General features: G+C 43.3%; 1 protein-coding gene across 11 annotated transcripts in view; it reads left to right on the top strand.

The window, feature by feature from the left end:
* baz2ba (bromodomain adjacent to zinc finger domain, 2Ba) overlaps positions 1 to 19,227 on the top strand; it is an 82,643-nt gene that overhangs the window by 37,650 nt on the left and 25,766 nt on the right. For all 11 annotated transcript variants that reach the window (XM_033627788.2, XM_033627780.2, XM_033627762.2 and 8 more), the window contains exons 3-10: positions 5,988 to 6,179; positions 9,952 to 10,143; positions 10,234 to 10,395; positions 11,030 to 11,226; positions 11,341 to 11,553; positions 12,180 to 12,803; positions 15,801 to 16,572; positions 18,689 to 18,958. In XM_033627788.2, coding sequence (XP_033483679.1) covers positions 5,990 to 6,179; positions 9,952 to 10,143; positions 10,234 to 10,395; positions 11,030 to 11,226; positions 11,341 to 11,553; positions 12,180 to 12,803; positions 15,801 to 16,572; positions 18,689 to 18,958 — 2,620 coding nt within the window. In that variant the 5' untranslated portion in view covers positions 5,988 to 5,989. The remainder of the gene's footprint in view (positions 1 to 5,987; positions 6,180 to 9,951; positions 10,144 to 10,233; positions 10,396 to 11,029; positions 11,227 to 11,340; positions 11,554 to 12,179; positions 12,804 to 15,800; positions 16,573 to 18,688; positions 18,959 to 19,227) is intronic.

Genomic DNA, 19,227 nt, shown 5'->3' with positions numbered 1-19,227 from the left:
CATTCTCTTCTATTTATGGCCAGGAAATGGGAGTAGTGCTATGTCTGGTTGAGCTGAGTAACACTATTCTGTCACACATAGGTTTGACATCAAACACAAGTGACAAGCCTATCCTATTCCTCTCCACCGAGTCATCACCATGTCCCAAAATCACATTATTGTCACTGGGAACCCAGCAGAGACGGATGGTGAGTAGGGGTGTTGATTCCAGCCTTTGGCATCTACAGTATGCTTGAAAAGGCAAATAAAGCCATTTGGCAAGAGCTGATTTCTTGTCATTTTCAAAAATATACAGAATGCGTGCGGCATGCCATTTGGTTTTATATTTTATCTAAAGCCTCTTACAGAGACATGGATACGCGTGTGTGTGTGTTTTACGACGGGGCCCCAGTGAATGCCGGAGCTGGAAACTCTTCAGTGCTAACGCCATGCTCTACCATTTGCGACACACAGGACCATATCATTACCTTTTTGCCCTGGCAGGCAGTAAGCAGCTCTAGCGTGGTAAGCTCCAGTGTTACATGGAGGCAGGCAGGCAGGCAGGCAGGCAGGCAGTGATGTGGTGTGGCTGTAATAAGACCTGTGGCCAGCACCACTGCCAAGGCTAGCTGAGGCGGGGTGAGAGATGGTGCCCATCCCCTACATGCCCTGCTCTGCCATCTGTCACTGGGCAGGAGCAGAGCTGAGGGAGGGGTCTGAGTCACTCTAGTTGTTGTCACCTAGACAGGCCACACTGGGGCATGCTGTCTCTTTGTACTCCTTTCAGGCCTTGGCTCAATCCACCATCGCTTTATGAGGAACTCACGCACTTTATGAGGAACTCACGATTGGATATCACGATTCAGTGATTCAGTGTTGAAATTTACTTCACGAAGGCCTTTTTTTCGCAAGTGTCAGAACTCTGTGAGTTTAACAGAGTTAGAACAATTAGCCTATTAATAAAGTCATTTTAAATTAAAAAAATACCAACTTTCCCTGGTTCAAGCCTCTCAGTCGTTGCTGTTTTTCTTTATCTAGAGCTACAGCCATTCATCGATTAATCAATTAGTTGTTAACTATTAATTAATTGCCAACAAATTCCATTATTAATCAATCAGTTTGAGTAGTTCTTCATGACAGAAAATCTGATTACAGCTTCTTAAATGTAAATATTGTCTGGTTTATTTACTCCTTTACGACAGCAAACTGAATATCTCTGGGTTGTGGACAAAACCAGACATTTGAGGACGTCATCTTGGGCTTTGGGAAACAATTTTCACAATTTTCTGACGTTGTAAAGACCAAACAACTTACCGATTAATCAAGAAAACAATAAGACAATGAAAATAATCTGTTAGTTGCAGCCTCAATGTGATAATAAACTGAATATCATCAGGTTTTGGACTTTGATTACATCACCTTGGGCTTTAAAACAAATTTTGATGAATATTTGCCACTTATTTTGGACATTAAATAGACCAAATGCTCGATTATCAGCCCTAGAATGAACAACATTCTTGTTGTTATGACCTTTCAGATTCTGCAGTGGTGTGACATGATATCACACAGTACTGTCTCTTTAAATGTTCTCCGAGTTGATGTTTGACTCTGGACAAAGGTTGTCACTTAATTTTTGCCAAGACGCCTGGTTATGTCATTTCCTGGCTGACGGTGCTTGTGTGTGTGTGTGTGTGTGTGTGTGTGTGTGCGTGTGTGGGTGTGTGTGTGTGTGTGTGTGTGCGCAGGGAGGGGAGGGATGAAGGGAGGCAAAAAGGGGTCAAGCAAGCTTGTGCGTGCACTCCGCTGTAAGCAAGATGATCTTGCTCAGTTAGTGTTCATTGCCAACAAGCATGCAAAGTACAAACATCCACATCCATATGCACATGTCGTGCCTACAAAAGCACACCCACCCACACGAACATATACAAACACAGAGAGAGAGAGATGGGAAGTTCAAACAGTGCGCCTGAGCAGCAGCTATACAAGGTCAGAAATAAAAGATGTTCTTGCTGATTCAGAGTCAGTGTCAATGCTCTCACTTTCACAACTGCAACAGAAAGTACCTTTCTGTATTGTGCGTGCATGTGCAGTGCCTTTCAGTAATGAGTTTTACATGTGAACTGACTGACAGTTTGTCACCTGGTAACCGGAGGAGCTTCATGATGCCAGACAACTATTGTCAATTCTCAGAAAGAAGCTCATTATTTACTGGGAGTAGTAATATGAAAACAAGTCAATATGCTTGTTTGGAGCAAAGTGTAAAAAAAAAAAAAAGAAGGGAAAAAAGTGATGACTCCCATACGCTGATTAAACAAGAAGTGCTAATGGTGGATTACTCATCCCCATCCTCTTCTTCACCATGCAACCTTCAGCATGACACACTTGCTATGTTGACATTTCTCTTGTTTGCTGCTCGGAGCAGGACACAGATAAATAAGGGATCTGTGTTTGACACAGTTGCAGATCACAATAAGAGGCGGGGAGTAAGAGATCCAGAGGAGAGAGTGGACGTTGCGGAAGCAGCGATGATACAGTCTTTGTCGGCTGCGGTAAGGAGAGAAAAGAGAGAGAGCTGGGAGCCACCGTGTGTCTTTGAATGGGGTCAGGGCATCATGGGGAATAATGCATTTCCCTTCTCTTGCGCCAGGCGCTCCTTCCATTACGGCTGGAGAAGAGACATTGTGTCCACACTCTGATTACCACTGATCCATGCTGATGACTCTGTTGGCGGATTATCTCAGTTAGTATCAGCCATCTGTTACTGTGTGTACGCGTGTGTGTTTTTTGTGTGTGTGTGTTGAAGGGGCGAGTAGGAAAGGGGCAGGAGTGAGACACACAGGGGGTTGAATAGTTTGAGGCTGTGACACACACACATATGCACACACATACACACACATGCACTTCTATAGGCGCATGTATTGGCAGTCTTTTGTAAAAACTGCTGCACACGTAACCGAGCACTATTACATGCATGCAACACAGACACACAACTGCATGATGTAAGGCCGCATAGCAAGCAGCACAGGCCATTACACCACCACCGAATGCACGCACTCTATCTTTCCTTTATACAATTCTGCCCTCCTTTCAGATGATACTGACATGTGAAGGCTCCTATATGAAGGCCACACATGCAATCATAAAACCGCAGAGCTGTTTATAGCTACACTATCTCCTGAAGGGCCGTTGCATCCAGCCACTATTAGCTGCATGCGTTGACAGCTGGGTGCTGTGGTGTATTTGTGGACGTGACTCTGAATCCGGCGCTGGAACACATCTTATAAATCATAGTTCAGCCATTAGCATAAATTCTCCCTCTCCTTGCATCTGCGAGACCTGCTGTTTCTGGTTGCACTGCTCCGTGTTGATTGGTTGGTGTTGTTCAAGTCAAATTGATTTAGCCGTTCACGGAGATTATAACGCTCGCCTTATACCGCCACTATGGTGTGCCGTTAATTACCTATAAAATCAAGCTAATTCTGATGCTAAATCCATTTTAATTTCTCATAATTAAGTCAGGATTGGATCCTTAAATACCTTGGCGCTCCATTATTGTTGCAATCATTGTTGTGGCTGTGCATTTGGTGGTACATTGCTGAGCTCAATCTTATTATTGTTATTGGATTTAATTGCACTAAGTGATCAGTTTGTAGTTGTCGGAGGAAGATGGACTTGCCTCACAGTCGTTTCTTTCCCCCCACTGTCCTTTCTCTCTCCATCTCTCATTCCAGAAAGAGGCCTTTTGAGAGATTGTGAGAGATGAGAGGAGATGAGGGGGAGGGTAGCTCTGCTTTACACCTCTGCAAAGGAGGGATTGCTTTTTTGTTGTTTGTTAGGGGGGAAATCAATTCTGTTCACATCATCACGTTTTGACAAGGCGAGACATTAAGTGCAGATATTGAGAAATGACAGGAACGGTTTACAGCCTGTCCTTCATCTTCCGCACTCTTTTCCTTTCTTTTGTCGTTTTTTTTCCCACAACAAAATCAGAGAGTATTGTCTTTCTTATCCTTTTTCCCCCCTCAATCTTTGTATCTCTTCGTCTGTTTTTTCGCCTCCCCGTGAAAAGGTAGGGAATGATCCGCTTCACTTACCAGCTGACACCACATAAGCTTTCTTGTCCTCTGAGACACGAGCCTTTTGTTTTCATGTGCATTATGATAATTATGAAGGGCCACAGCTCCTCTCTATTTTTCGTCATACTTCTAATGATACTTACATTTTTTGTCAGGCTCAACCACAAGAAAAAAAAAATCACTCCTTTTTTTTTTTTTTCTTGTGAAAGATTTTTTTTTTTTTCACCCTAACCTGACATTTAAAGGGTGACAGCCGAAGTGAAGGAGCACGGAAGTGTGACAACCATTCATGCAACAAAATGTGGCAGAGAGGTAGCAGTTTTTGGTTAAGATTACAATGAAACACTTCATCTTCACTCAGCCAGAAATTTATTGTTGTAACTAATATGTAAAGTTCATTTATTTGCCGTTCGGGCTGATAATTTGGCTCTTTAACCCACATCCTGTCACCTCGCATGAGAGGCCACTCCAAGGACCTTTGACCTTGCTCATAATTACACAACCACCATCTTTTCACTGCAGCAATGGCAGTCATGGCTGCCCAAGTCCGATGGCACACCAGCCTCCTCCCCGTGGACTGCAGCAGGTTTTCTTGTCATCCGCGCCTCTCGCTCTCCCTCTCTCCCTCTCCCACTCTCCCTCTCTCTTGTCAGTGTTGCTCCTGGCGAAAGGCTGATACTTGATATTCAGAGGATAGCAGCTTTTGTCTCAGAGATTTAATCAGTGGCTCTGCTCCCACTGCAGAGGAGAGAGGGAGGGAGGGTGGCGGAGGGGTGGCAGGAGAGAGGGAAGGAAAGAGAGATGGAGGCAGAGACTGTTTATGTGTAATGACACAATAACAAAGCCTGCCTGTAAAACACAATCTGCAAACTGTGCTTTTGAAGGGGATTTTCAGTCCTGGATTAGTGTCAGGCAGAGGGATATGGAAAAGGAGAAGAGAGAAAAGGAGTCAGGTTGATGTGATAGACAGGGGAGGTTATTTGGTGTGTGTCTGTCTGCAGCGGGGGTTGAAATGTGTAAGTCCGCGTTCACGTGTGTGCATGTGCAAATTTGTGTGTTTTGAAACCGCTTGGTATTTATTTGGCTGTACAAGTTAGCGGCTGTGTGGGCACAGCCACATTGTGTTCTCAGTTGTAAGCAAAAGGGGATTAAAGTTGAATAATGTTAAGGAAAATATTTGGATGCAGAATGGCCAAATGTTTCTTGTGAGGGTTTATGTTGTTGGTTGGTTGATAATGGCTGGCACGGTGACTCTCTGAGACTGATAATGGAAAGCTACCGTGTTGGTTAATGCACCCATCATCTAAAAGCCTCTCCATTTAGTTCTAGTAGAAAGTGAAAGGACTCAGGGAGCAATGTTGTCTTTAAAGGCCTCAAAGAGCTCTTAAATTTAAATGTCATTCGTTTTCATCAAGGAGATGTAAAGGGATCCTGGTTGTCAAACACAGATGTGTGTGCGAGTTTGTTTGCATGTCTGCCTCGGTGTGTCTGAGAGAGACAAAGACAACGAAAATTGAAAAATGTGTCCATTTTCTTTCTGAGTCTTCCCCCTCAACCTCAGCAGAGGGAGTTCTGGGTAAAAGTGTGTGTCTTTTTGCAGAACACATCCTCATCACTTTTATTTTCTTGCATCGAATTGTAAAACTTGCTTTGTTGTCCGGTATCAGAGTCCTTAAAGACGTCATCATCCATCCTACCCCATATAGAATCAATGGAGGCTGGGAGCCAGTGAGCATGGCTAAATAGAAATATTGTTCAGGGGAAGTGAGATGTGAAAGGAAAAGTGTCAGGAGATGTGTGTGTGCGTGCGTGCGCTCGCTAGAACACGTTGTGTAGGTGTGACAATATGCATTTGTGTGTATGTGTTTAAGCATGTGTGTTTGTGAGTGTGCTTTGCTATTGTAACCCTGCTGATTGGATTGTGTTTGACAGATATGGAGTCTGGAGAGCGGCTGGCCTCCCCTGCGCCCACCCTGTCTGCTGCTCGCACCTCCTCCCCTGCGGCCTCTTCCTCCTCCTCCTCCTCCTCCTCCTCCTCTTCCTCTTCATCATCCCCTGCTCCCCACTCTAAGAGCAGCCTGGCCCCGAGCCCCTCAGCACTGGGATCCACCCTCAGCACCTCTGGTAAGAAGCACTTTTTCCTCCCTCTGTCGATCTTACATCTCTCGAAAAACCACGTGTGCGCAGAAGAAGAAGAAAAAAATACCAGCACACCTTGCAAAACAGTTTCCATGTAACCATAAAAACACGCCAAATATGGTCACCTTCATGTCTTCGATAGCATTCAGAATCCTCTTCATTTCTTTACCATGAAAAATGAGTTTCCTCCAGTATTAATTATACAGTTATTTTGCAGCCTGTGTGAATACACCTCTCTCCCAGCTACAAGGATTTTTTTTCCCTGACAGCTTGGGTTGCAATTGAAAAGCTGCTGCATTAATGAATCCCAAACAATTAGGGGGCTCTTTTGTGTGAGAAACACACACATGCTTCGCCATGTCTCCTGACAACCTTCAGCTCTCTGGCTCCAGCTGCCTCAGAGTCAGGCTCAGCACGACACTGTGCATGCATGTGTATGTGTGTGTGTGTGTGTGTGTGTGTGTGTGTGTGAGTGAGAGAGAGAGAGAAAGAAAGAAAGAGAGAGACCCTCTGCCTGCATGATTTAACATTTGTCAGCCACTCAGTGTCTAGTCAGCCCTGTCCAGCATCCAGCCTCTTTTCTATGTATTGGTCAAAGCCATTAGGCAAAGAGGAGTGTGTATCTCTGTGTGTATGTGTTTGTATCTCTGTGTGCTTTTCAAATATCCCTTGTGAGAGCGAGTGAATCATTTGCTCATACTCTCTTTCTCCTCATTTCTTTATGTCTTGCTGTTTTTTTCATAAGACCACTATACGTACACACACACACACCCACACACACACACACACACACACACTGAGACATACACACACATAAACCAAGATTGCACTGAGCAGGGAATAGCATGCTCTCTGTGATTGTTGTGTTTTCTGTCTGTTAGGAGAAGAGGAAGAAGGAGAGAGCAAAATAAAGCCCCTTGTTTTGTCCTCCATCTCCTCAGTGTTGCCCCAAAGAAGAAGCCATTAGGAGCATCTCCTCCTTATGCATTATACATCCCTCTTATCCCTCTGTGCCATTACGTGTGCTCAGATTTTCTAGATAAGCGATTTTGGACTGAGCGTCAAATGAAATGCTGAGAGGCAGGCTGTTAGCTCAGAACTTCTGCTGCGCTGTGTGGGTATTAAGTAAGCCAATTCTTTTCCGTCTCATACCTTGTTCATTGTGTGAACTGTAAAGCAAACATATACAGATAATCCAAAAGAGCTAAAGTCGTCTCCTTCGCTTTCCCAGATCATAATTAAAAGGAAAAACATTCTCAATCAGAACAACAAGAATGTGTCAAGTGTATTGTGTAAGCAGGTAACATCAGCAATTACGTGTTGCAGAGTTATAGTTTCATCACAGACTGTGAACGCATTGATTCCAGGTCCTTTGCCAATGTGCCAATAACACTTAAGTAAAAAAAAAAATCAGAAGAACATATAAATGAGCACGGACTCTGTGTATGTGAGCGTGTGTGTGTGTGCGTGTGTCATTGATGAGGATATCACTTGGAGAATAAAAGCTGATCGGCGCTTGTAGCGCTCTCTTCTTCTGGGATCAACTCACGGATGCAATTAACTTAAATCTGTCTGTGGAAATTTGATTGACTGCAACAAACAACAAATTAATCCCCCTTCGGCAGCATCCAAACATGAAAAAAGCAGGCGGTGCAGTTTGTCAGAGTGGAGGAAGGATTGAAACAGAATGAGAAAGAGGGCGAGGGAGCGGGAGAGAGACGGAGACACTAGAGTGAGGAAGAGAGAGAGTAGGTAATCCTAGGTATGTCTTTCCCCGTGCTTCTTTCTCGCTTCAAATTTTTAGATTTAATTATTCGCCTTCTGGAAGCATTAATATTGAAAAGGCATTTGCAGATGCCTAGAAAGGAAAGGGGTGTGTGGGGGAGAGGTGGGCACCCCAGGCATAAGTGAATGCTGTGGCTGGCCTTTCTGGGGGTTGCATTGCAGTCGTTTATCTTCGTATCCGCTAGCTGACGCTGGCAAGGCGGGCTCTACATATTCAGCATATTCTAATGACATTCAAAAGGCAGATTTTGCTGTCTTGTGGCAGAGAGGGGCCTTGAAGCCAACACAAAGAGCTACACTCTCATACGTCACACTGCCGGTATGCTGGCGAGGCTTTGTTTCTCACCACATAACCACAAACAGTTTGATTCTCACTTAAAAATAGTCTGCGAGACGCATCTGTAGAGTCATGTTCATTAACGGTCCTCCTCAGTGTTTTAGTATAGAGCATACATAACTGGCCCTACTGTGTAAAGTCTCCCTCTGGATAATTAGATCCCAGACTGCATCAGTTCAGAAAACACAGCGCTCCGGTGTCACTCTGTTTTACATTTCTGTGGTGTGTGTGCAAGTGTATAGTAGTTTGACATTTTCATCTACACTGTGCACAACACTTTCCTTTTCTTCAGTCATCACTTTTTTTTGCATGTGTATTAACTGGCTTACGCAGAGGCATCAAGCAGGCTTGCTCTCCCTTTTCTGGAATAGAAATTGAATTTGCATGAAATATGCTCACACCAAATTGCATCTGACTCTGGGAGGAGGTAATACGTGGCAGTCGCCCCTGCCAGAAATGATTGTGCTCAGGAAAACGCTAGACGATGATGATGTTGATGAAGTATTCTTCTGTGCTGAAATTGAATGCCAAAAAGGATAGAAGGAGGTTAGCTTTTTACACCTTATACACACACTTCTTTTTCTCCCCGATAATATCTAGTCTTTGCTAGAGCGCAGCATATTCTGACACAGTCTAAACTGACGAAATATCAAGTACACAAGTAGTCATGTGCTGACACTGGATTATGACAGAATGCTCTGTAATTTAAATGTGAATATTTTTGCTGTATAGACACGAGCATCACGCCGTAGCAATAGTCAGTCTGTCATGCTCAGAAGCAGAACGGCTGCCCTTTAAAATTAGGTACAGTGTGCACTCAGTGAAAGCTAAATCTGAAGCTAATTCTTACACAAATAGAAGACAGTCGTTCTGTATTTAATTCTTCTATAGTCAGGTGGATAAGAAGCAACACCTTCAAAAGCTGTTTAAATCTAGTTTTTACACCCCGTCGGTCCCTACATGAAAAGAGCTCAGCGAGGTAATTTGAGAACAATGTTCTCAGTCTACACAAATAAACATATACAAAACTCACAGTAGGGCAACGAGTTGTGCTAAAGGTGCAATAAACAACTGTCATAGCAGCTGTACGCTAGTGTCAAACTGCACTGTATGGAAGAAAAGATATTTTAAATATGTGCAAAAAGTAAAATGAAGTCAGAAGTGAGTATTTTTAGACTCTAGAGTTCAAAGCAAAATTCACCTCCTGTATGAAATTCATCTTTTAATCCTGTGATATAGGACTGTTTAGTCAGTGTCTAAAACTGAAACAGTAGCTTGAAACAACAATTAAATACAACTATCAACAGGAAAATGTGTGATTTTAAGAATAAACTCAAACACTGTCTGATGTGTGAATGAATCAGCATCCTATTTACAGTACAAAGAAGCAGTCTTTATTTTTCGTGTTTGAGGATTTGATGGAAACTCGAAGGCTGAAATGTCAAAAATCCTACAAACAGAATGTCTCTATTTACTTTTTTTTTTTTTTTTTTTAACACAACACAAGAGATTGTGTGTTTACTAAAAGTTGAGAACAAATCTTCACTTGTTGCTATGCATCACTGGCCAGTGTGTTATTATACACAACTTTGGAAAATATTTGAACACGTCTTCCTTGGTTTGGATCTCTCTCAGGCCGTCTGTTTGGAGCAGCAGGAGAGCAGCCCTTCATTGGCTCCACATTGTCAAGTGCCTTCCCTCTGGTCAACCACCCAGCCTTTGGAGCCCTCTACACTGCCGGAGCAGGCAGGCCTGAGTTTGGAGGCCTGGGTTCCCTGGGCATGTCAGCTGCTCTGGCTGCCCACCCCCAGCTAGGAGCTCTCTCTGGTAAGAATGGGACTTTTAATTTTAGGCAAGAATTGGCCAAATGGGAATGCATCTTTAATTGTCTCCTACTCTCCTCTCCTCTCCTAACAGAGTGGTGGCGAGCTGCTGAAGCCCATGGACGGGGAGCTGCTGCCTTTCTCCCCTCTTTCATTGGCTTCCCTCCATTCTTCACCCCCCACATTCAGCCCAACCACAGCGCCAGTCCTGTTCAGATCAGGATGCCCGGCAAGAATAGCCATGGCTCACCTAAAGGTACCCGAGCGCCCCTTCACTGATGCTCACAGTTACATTGCATACACAGAAAATTTGGTTATCATAATAAAATCATAGCAGGATTTATAGCAGGAACATTTCAATTTGTTTTAAATGAAACATAAATATATCCATATTGCCATATTGCATGTGTTCTGTGAGTGTTGAAGTATGTGAAATAATTGATTACTTTTCTAAGAGGTAATGACATTTTCTATCCCTCCTATCCGACCATCTCTATCTGTGTGTGTTCTTCTTTCTCAACCTAAATCCACTTTGCCCTCTGATGAGATTTCTCCTTTTCAAGACAGATTTAATGACTTTCAGTCCTCACTTAGTGATTCTGTCAACCTCTCTCTCCCTCTCTTCCCCCCGTGTTCCTTCCCGTAATCTCAGTTTCTTGCACTCTTTTAATTTCGCAGTATCTTTTAATTTATCTTTTATTATGTAAACCAGTCATGTTGGGCTTGTGCCTTGCGCAGCCAGCATGTTTGATGAGATACATGTATAAGTCAATGTTTTTATTAGCCTTATTCCATTCCGCAGTTAGTTCCAGATATATTTCATTATCCTAAAGTTCTCCGTAAAGATGGAGCCGATTGCTAATACGATGGATCTGGTTTGTGTTTTCCAGGGGTGAACGGGGCAGTGAATGGCAGCGGGGTCTGTCCTCCCACCACACAATCAGGGAGCTTTTCCGTGAGTCCGGCTCCTGTTCAGGCATCGACCAAGCCAACCAAAAATTCAGACCCCTCTAACAGTCACCGTAGCAGCCCTCAGAGCAATCCGGCAGAGTTGGTGGAAAAGCCGATCCACAAACCTAAAGAGAAGGTCAGTGCTGAGATTTTGTTTACTCCTCAGTTTGAGAAGAGGTGACACATGAAACGCACACGTCATGCATCACACAGTGACACTGATTCTTCTTGTTTTTCCCTTTCGACTCAGAAGCCACGGAGGAAGCCAGCAGACACTTGTGTGGCGAGCAACAGTGAGTCAGGCACATCCTCAGACAGCTCAAGTGACGGGTCCCTCAGCAGTGATCTAGAAGACCTAGCAGAGGATGACGAAGACGATGATGATGACGATGAGGATGACGAAGAAGAGGACAAACAGAGTGAATTATCAGACTCTGAGAAGCGGATAAAGAAGAAAACAAAGGTAAAGAAGAAGAAGAATTTACAGAGACAACGGGATCCGTTTTTGCAACGTACTCTCTTACAGAGGTTTGATGATATCTTACAAATTAGTGCCCCAAATATGATGTTACGTACTTTATTTAAAGTCACTTTGTTTAGGTTTAGGAAAATAAAGTTACTTTGGACAAGTTAAGAAAAAGTAAGATGGTTGGGCATCTTTAGAATCAGGCAAATAACATTACGCAGCTTAGGTTAAGGAAAAGAAACACAGTGACAATTTACATAAAATAAGTCAACGTTCACTTGGTTTTACGCATTTCTTAACACCAGTCTGGGGGTAAGCCCTGCATTTTGTGACCCAGCGTCCCTCCTTACACAAACTACTTCTTTACTCCCATCAGTGCACTGGTCATGTGATCAAAGCCTCCCAAAACAAGTGGTTTACACACAAATTACTGGCTCATGATCACGTGGGATATATGTGAGTTTTGATGTATTGCTTTTTGTAAGTATATGCAAGAACAGCCTGTTTTTTATGTGGGTTCAAAGCAATAAGCCAGTAAAATAGTGCCTAAAATGTTGAATAAATTAATCTAAATGACCCTGAGGCTATCCTTTGTTTAACCAGTCCTTTTATTTCCTTCCCAGGTTTTGGTACCAAGCACTGGAACTGCAAAGACTGACAGATCACTTTCTGGGGAGCCTCATGACAAGAAGGACACCCAGCCCCAGAAGGTCCCCTCCAACCCCCCAACCCTCGTGCCCTTACCCTGCTCTGCCTCCCCTCCTGCCTTGTCCCAAACCTCGCCACTGGCCCTGCACAGCTCCAGGTCCCGGACAGAGGGCCCACAGCAACACTTCAGTGTGATCCAGTCCACTGGCCTGGCTGCTAACTCAAAGCCCTTGGCACTCCTCTCTCAGCCCCGTAGGGAGTCTTCACCATCTTCCTCCCCCATAGCCCTCACCACATCTCCAAAGGCGCTTTCCAGCACTGCCTCTCCCAAACCCCCCAAACTGCTGCCCTCCTCCTCCCCCCAGCACCTGCCCCTCTCCCTCTGCTCCTCCCCGAAGCCCCTCTCCGTCCCGTCTCCACCACGCTTGACTCTCCCGCTGTCTACCTCCCCAAAATCTTTTGGTTTGACCTCATCCGTGACAAGCTCCCAGAAGTCCCTGAAGCCACCTCGGCGTAGTGTTCCTGGCTCTGCCAAAACCAACAAAAGGAAACAGCTGGAAGCTTCACTCGCGCAAATCAATGAGTTTAGGCTCAAACAGGTAAGCCAACCTGATAACCATATCCACTCAAATGACATACAGTTCTTTGTATAAACGCAGTAGTGTTGTCAGGTACAATTCCTTGGAAAATATCAATATTTGATATCATTTTTGAAACCATACAAGCATACAAGTTAAAAATGTTATTGATTATTGGTTAGCTGCAGAGAAAAGCAGAATGACTGTAGTCAACATTAACAATAAGAGAGCGCAAGAAAGCACAGCTGTCTCAGGTGCATCAATACTGCAGAAAATGAGTACTGAAACCATTTAAAATATTCAGAAATGATATGTGTCGATAAGTCTTCATGTTTGACAACACTAATACACAGTATGCTGTGAGATGTGGTTAAGATAAATATGGCTGCAGTCAGCTTTAGTTAACAAAGTTATTCCTAACAAATTGACAGTAATTAATTAACCCACTGGAATATTTCTCTCTTTTTTTATTATTACCAAACAATAACCAGCACCTTCTTTAATTCGGTGGCCATTTGCTGTATTTATTTAACCCAAGAACCAAGCAGCCACAGAGCTGCTGCTGGTGAAGCTGAGCACTCAATTTAAAAATGAAAACACAACACTGACTATTGCAGTTTCTCATTTGTGAGAGGCTGGGATTTTGTATCAGTGGGAAACACGTTCCAAAGGGCCTCTTTAAAATTATAACATGGCCTCAAGCAAACTCTAACAACTGCAGTTGGACATCAGAGAGAATCTTTGTCTTGTATAGTTGATTTAGGAGGCAGTACTTGTTTGAGTAAACTGGGACTGGACATAGAAAAACAGCCAGACATCTAAGATATTCAAATGTTTCTATTCATAGATTTGCTGTGACTGTCAGCTGTCATTGTCTACTGTGGTTAATATTTGTACGGATAGGTAATTAGTGCTGTGTAATGAACACTAGGAATGTTCAAACATGCACTCAGCAACCATTTGTCACTGATGTCCTTCAGCTTTGTAGGAAGCCTTTAGTCCCTTGCACAAAGTAGCAGGGTGAATTTAGTTCTTACTTTAGATTATGTACTTTACTGCTTTATTTGATGAACAGTTTTAGGTATTTTTGTGGCTCAAGTTAGCTCTCTCTCTACTCCTGTGGATTAAAGTGTCCATCACACTGACTACATTTACATGCACAAAATATTACCATTTTCCAAAAAAGACAATATTCCTACTAAGCTGTTTACATGGCTAATGAAAATGAATATTCCACTAATATTCCTGTTTACATGCAGCCCTTATACTCTGATTAACATGCCCTAACATGTCATTTATCACGTCAAAATGGAAAAGTGGAATGGCTACAGCTTGTGCTTTTCCACCAGCGGCAGACTTAGTTGACCATGCGAACACAGCCTGCCTCTTTGATTCCTTCAACCACCTAATTGAAAAAGTTGGCATTGTGAAATTTGTGCATATCCAAAAACCTGTTGATATCCAAGTCTTTTATAATGTTTAGAAGTAGATGTGTTTCCCCATTTGACCAGAAATGTGGGCTTTACTTTTGGGCATGCATCTATACCTCAGCCTTGCAAACTGGAGGTGGTGTGTTTAAAAGGCAACGTTATGCAGAGAGACCTTGCACACTGAGTCTGATGCGTTTTCTAGTCACCTGTCTGGCTGTAGCCACTCTCTTCCCATGTCTGCATCTGGCACCGTGGCAACATTAATGGACTAAGCTTCCTTCCTCCCTGTCTCCACACTCTCGCCCTCTCTCTGTCTGTGTGCGGTCCTCTTCCGACGACCTGTTCCTCTGTCCTGTTGCGGATGTGTCCTGCTACCACATTCTCATCCCCACTGCTTGGTCAATAAAATCTCTGAAGTCTCGGATGGATGCGCAAAAAATACAGAAAAATCTTACCTGTTCCGAAAACTTTAACAACATTGATTTCAGAATATTGTCACATTTGGAATAATAGTGGAATATTAGTGTGCGTGTAAACAGACCCACAGTCCAAGCAGGTAGTTTAACCTTAGAGCTGCTGTCCAAATATGTTGCATCAAGATTGAACTTTCTGTCATACATAGCTCATTAAGCCCTGTGATCTCTGTTTTGTCGTGGTTTTCTGTGTGTTTTCTTTGTTAAAACTGATTTTGGCTGATTTACACTGATCACAAACAGTGGTTTGGTGCAAAGTCGAGCCTGTTGATAAAATGGTTAATGATTTTAGTTTCATTACCATTCTGAAGCACACTGTGTCTGCACATGTGCCACTGTATTATTTATGCCTTTCATCGGTTCAGATGAAATGCCATAAAAATTGACATTTTTCTTTGCTTTTACTACACAAATTCCCTTTCTTCAGATGAAATATGAATGGGAGCACAATAATCAATAAGCTAAACCTTTTAAGATCAGCTTATTCTGTGAAAATCATTTCCCCTTTCCTGTTTTACCAGTATAGAGAAGTTTACAACGAGCTAAATTCCCCCTGTGGTTTCAGCACTGTTACTGTATTTCATGGTCTGTGAAATTGATTTGTTTCACTTCATATCACATCCAGTTGAAAGTGCAACGTTAAAGTCTAACCTGCCTTTGCTTAAACACAGATTGAACAAAACTTGTCATCAGTGTAAAAAAAAAAAAAAAAAAAAGGCAAACATGCCCAGCTGCATGATGATAATGATGATGGAGCTTTTCGAATGTGCAGACAAGTAATTACAATTTTAGAGAGATACTCAGAGTCTCTTTTTGTGAACTTGGCCAAGTACAATGCCTTTGGTTATTGCATTTATGTTCTTTTTGTTTCCCAGAAAGGAGCTTAGACACAGTTAACTGTACCAGTGTTCGGCATTGTAGTTTTGTCACCTGCTCAAACAATCAACAGTGATGCGAACTGACAGCTAGGGCAACTCCACTTTGTCCCATTTCTTTTCTACTTTTTTTCCCTAACCTTTCTTTGTTCCTCCCATTCTGCCTTTCCCTCTCCCTCCCTCCCCCTGACTCCCTGCTTCTCCTTGTTCTCTCCCTCTCTCCTCCTCCTCTATTCCCAGACTCTCATGTCCCAAGGGCAGACGTTCCCAGCTGAGCTAAAGAAGCAGCAGCAGGGGCCAAACAAGTCTCCCAAGAGGACGTCTCTGTCTTCATCGCCATTGCCACCCGCTCCGCCTCCTCCACCCCAGAACAATCACTCCAACCTTTTCCTCTCGAGCGCCCTGCTGGGGCTCCCTGAACCTCACCATCCCAATGGAGTCATCCAAAGCATCACTCAGGACGCACCTTTGGCCCTCATCACCAAACCTCGCAAAGACTCTGCCTCTCAAGGCAAGTCTCCTCAGTGCGACTCCGATGCTGGGGCGATGCCTGTCAATCTGAGCACGGGGGCGAGCAGGACCCAAGCAACTGCCCAGGTTGGGCCTCCGTCACAGCCCTCCACTACCTCACCCCATGCCACAGGCCATGGATCCAGAAAGAACAAGACCCCCAAGGGTAAGGGACAGACACCTGGGCTGGGACAGGGACAAGGACAGGGACAGGGACAGGGACAAGCAGACCCTTTAGCTGCCTGGAAGGGCTTCTCTCAAAACCATCTGGTACAATCTCTGGTAGATTTGTTTCGTGGAGGGGAGCCCGGGATCGGGATTCCTGGAGTTAGTATCCCTGGAGTTGGAATTCCTGGAGTGGGGATCCCTGGGACGTGTAACCCCACAGCTGGTCTCCCAGCTAACAAAGAATCTGACGACTCTGGAGATGACGACGATGATGAGGATGACGACCTTGAAGAGGAGGAGGAAGATGAAGAGGACTCAGATGATAGTCTGTCAGGTTTGTACCTTCTATGCACAGGAGTATAAGTAGCTTTCGCAATTGAAAGGGGACCTACTATGCTAATTTTCAGGGTCATACTTGTATTTTGGGTTTGTACTAGAACATGTTAACATGCTTTAATAGGCCAAAAACTTTGTATTGTCCTCATACTGTCTGTGCTGGAACACCTGTATTCACCCTTTGTCCAAGACGCTCTGTTTTAGCACCTGTATCTTCCAACTCCCTTCCCAAAAAAGCCCAGTCAGTCTGTTACAGAATGATGGTGTGTTCCACTTGCAGTGAGAAGTCAGAATTTCTGAGTTTCCCATCAGAAATTTTAACTGGAACATCCCAAAGATGGATTTCTGACTCAGAAAGTTGAAAGAACCTCATCAAGCCTGACCTGAAAAATCTAAGATGGCTGCTCCACGCATCAACAGTAGTGAAATCTGTACCAATATACTGTTTATCAGCATTTCTGTTTTATTTGTGTCTCATTAAATCACACAGTACTGTCCACCTTCTAACTGTAGACATATTGCTACAGTGTTTGTATGCACAAAATACACCATCAAGCATTGCTATCACCTGTTACTGCTAACAATGGCTAACCTGGCTAAAACTTTTTGGTTGTTTGACTTGTTGTACTTTAACACAGTTAACTATGACATCATTCCCAGATCGAACGTCTGACTTCGGAGGAAAAATAAACATGACTGTATTGGAGAACAGTGACACTTCTACTGTGGAAAATCACCAATAAAACACAACGGACGTGTTCCAACAGGAATATGATCTGAAATCTGTGAGAGATTAAAAACAGCGACAGACAAGTTTACATGTTTATCTTACATTAGCACGCAGCTACATGTAGCAGTCTAGGCTACATAATGTAAACACGTGCAGTAGCATGCCTGGAGCAGATGACTAAGTAAAGAAATCTGTCGCAAGATGACATCATCATGTCTCCAAAGTAAAAGACAACTTTGGAAACAGTATTCAGAGGGGTCTGAAGCCGGAGGTTGTTGCTCACAGGGATTACTTCTACATACTTTTACCTTATTGTTGTAACATTTAGCCACATTTAGTAAGAACATCCAACATTAAAACATTATATGTATAACAGAAAATAAGAAAAAGCATAATAGGTCCCCTTAAATCAGGGCTAATTTTATGTTTCGATTACTCTTCTGATTATTTTCTCAATTGGTCAATCATCCCATCTATAAAATGTCAAAATAATGAAAAGTGGCCATCACAATTTCACAAAGCCCAAGGCGATGTCATTGAATCGCTTGATATGTCTGTCCTAAAACCTAAAAATGTAGCAGTAAAAGGTATACTATGCAGGATTCTCAGTTACTGTTTGTAAACACACTTGCCAGCAAAAGTGAAAATAAAACTCATCCCTAGTTTGGTGTTTCACCGAGCTATTTTTGCAATGTGTCTCTTGGATACCTGCTGACTCTGATATGGCACCTGGTCGCTTCCTTTTAAAAAATCTCCGACCTTACCTGAATGGTGTGGGGGTACACGCCCATAAACGCCCTGAACAGACGGCTGAGTCTCTGCAGAAAAATACACTGCCGCACGCTTCTAGTGGGTCCTAAGCGATGATTGAGAGGGATTCCTTCTGTGTGAGTCTATACATTTCTTAAGAAATATTAACAGCTAAATGAAGCATTGATGGGGGTTAATGAGAGACAAGAGGGCATTTTATGAAACATGAGTTTTCTGTCGATGCACCTAAGATAACATAATAGTTAGCCACTTTGTTTGGATGCAGGTTACAGTGACATTACTCACAATCCGACCTTACCTGAATGGTGTGGGGGTACACGCCCATAAACGTCCTGAACACAGAAAATAAGAAAATACAGCAGACGGCTGAGTCTCTGCAGAAAAATACACTGCCACACGCTTCTAGTGGGTCCTAAGCAGTGATTGAGAGGGATTCCTTCTGTGTGAGTCTATACATTTTTTTAGGAAAATCCTGCATAGTTTATCTTTAACTATCACATAAGACAATGAAAAGCAGCAAATCCTCACAACTTAGAAGCAAAGTTGTATATTTTTGCTTGAAAAATAACTTTCTCGATCCTTACCCACTTTGTGTCCCGGACTCCCATTTCAGAGTCCGACAGCAACTCAGACAGCGACATCTCTGGGAAGAAAGTGAAGGAGTTAAAGCTGCTGCCGTCTGGATCATCTAAGAAGGAGATGACTCCCCGCAGGCTAACCAAAGGCCCAGAACTACTGAACACCTCAACCAATCACACCGCCACCAGCTGCTCCCCTCTCAACCTACAGGTCATCAAGACTCCCACCATTGTCACCAGCTCCAGTGCCTTGGCCTATCACAGCTCTCCAGGCTCTTCCTCCTACAGCTTAGCCTCTCCATTAGGTAATGTGTTCGAAAAATCGGCATGCAGAAAGTGTAAAATGAGGGATGTAGGTCCCATATTAGAAGAAAGGTTTTTATATAAAGACTTGATTGCAATGTGTAGCAGAAGAAAAAAAAATGAGAGATTTTACAAAGAAATAAAATGCTAAAAAAAAAAAAAAAAAAGGAAATGGTTAAATGGTTAAATGTGACCTTTGCTGCTAATCCCGTCCTTTCACTTTCTTATTGTGAATAGCAGATGTTTAATATCATATCATCACACAGGCATA

The sequence above is a fragment of the Epinephelus lanceolatus genome, chromosome 2, assembly GCF_041903045.1.
Source record: "Epinephelus lanceolatus isolate andai-2023 chromosome 2, ASM4190304v1, whole genome shotgun sequence".
In the NCBI taxonomy this organism is placed as follows: Eukaryota; Metazoa; Chordata; class Actinopteri; order Perciformes; family Serranidae; genus Epinephelus; species Epinephelus lanceolatus.
This window is presented reverse-complemented; position numbering and strand designations above follow the sequence as displayed.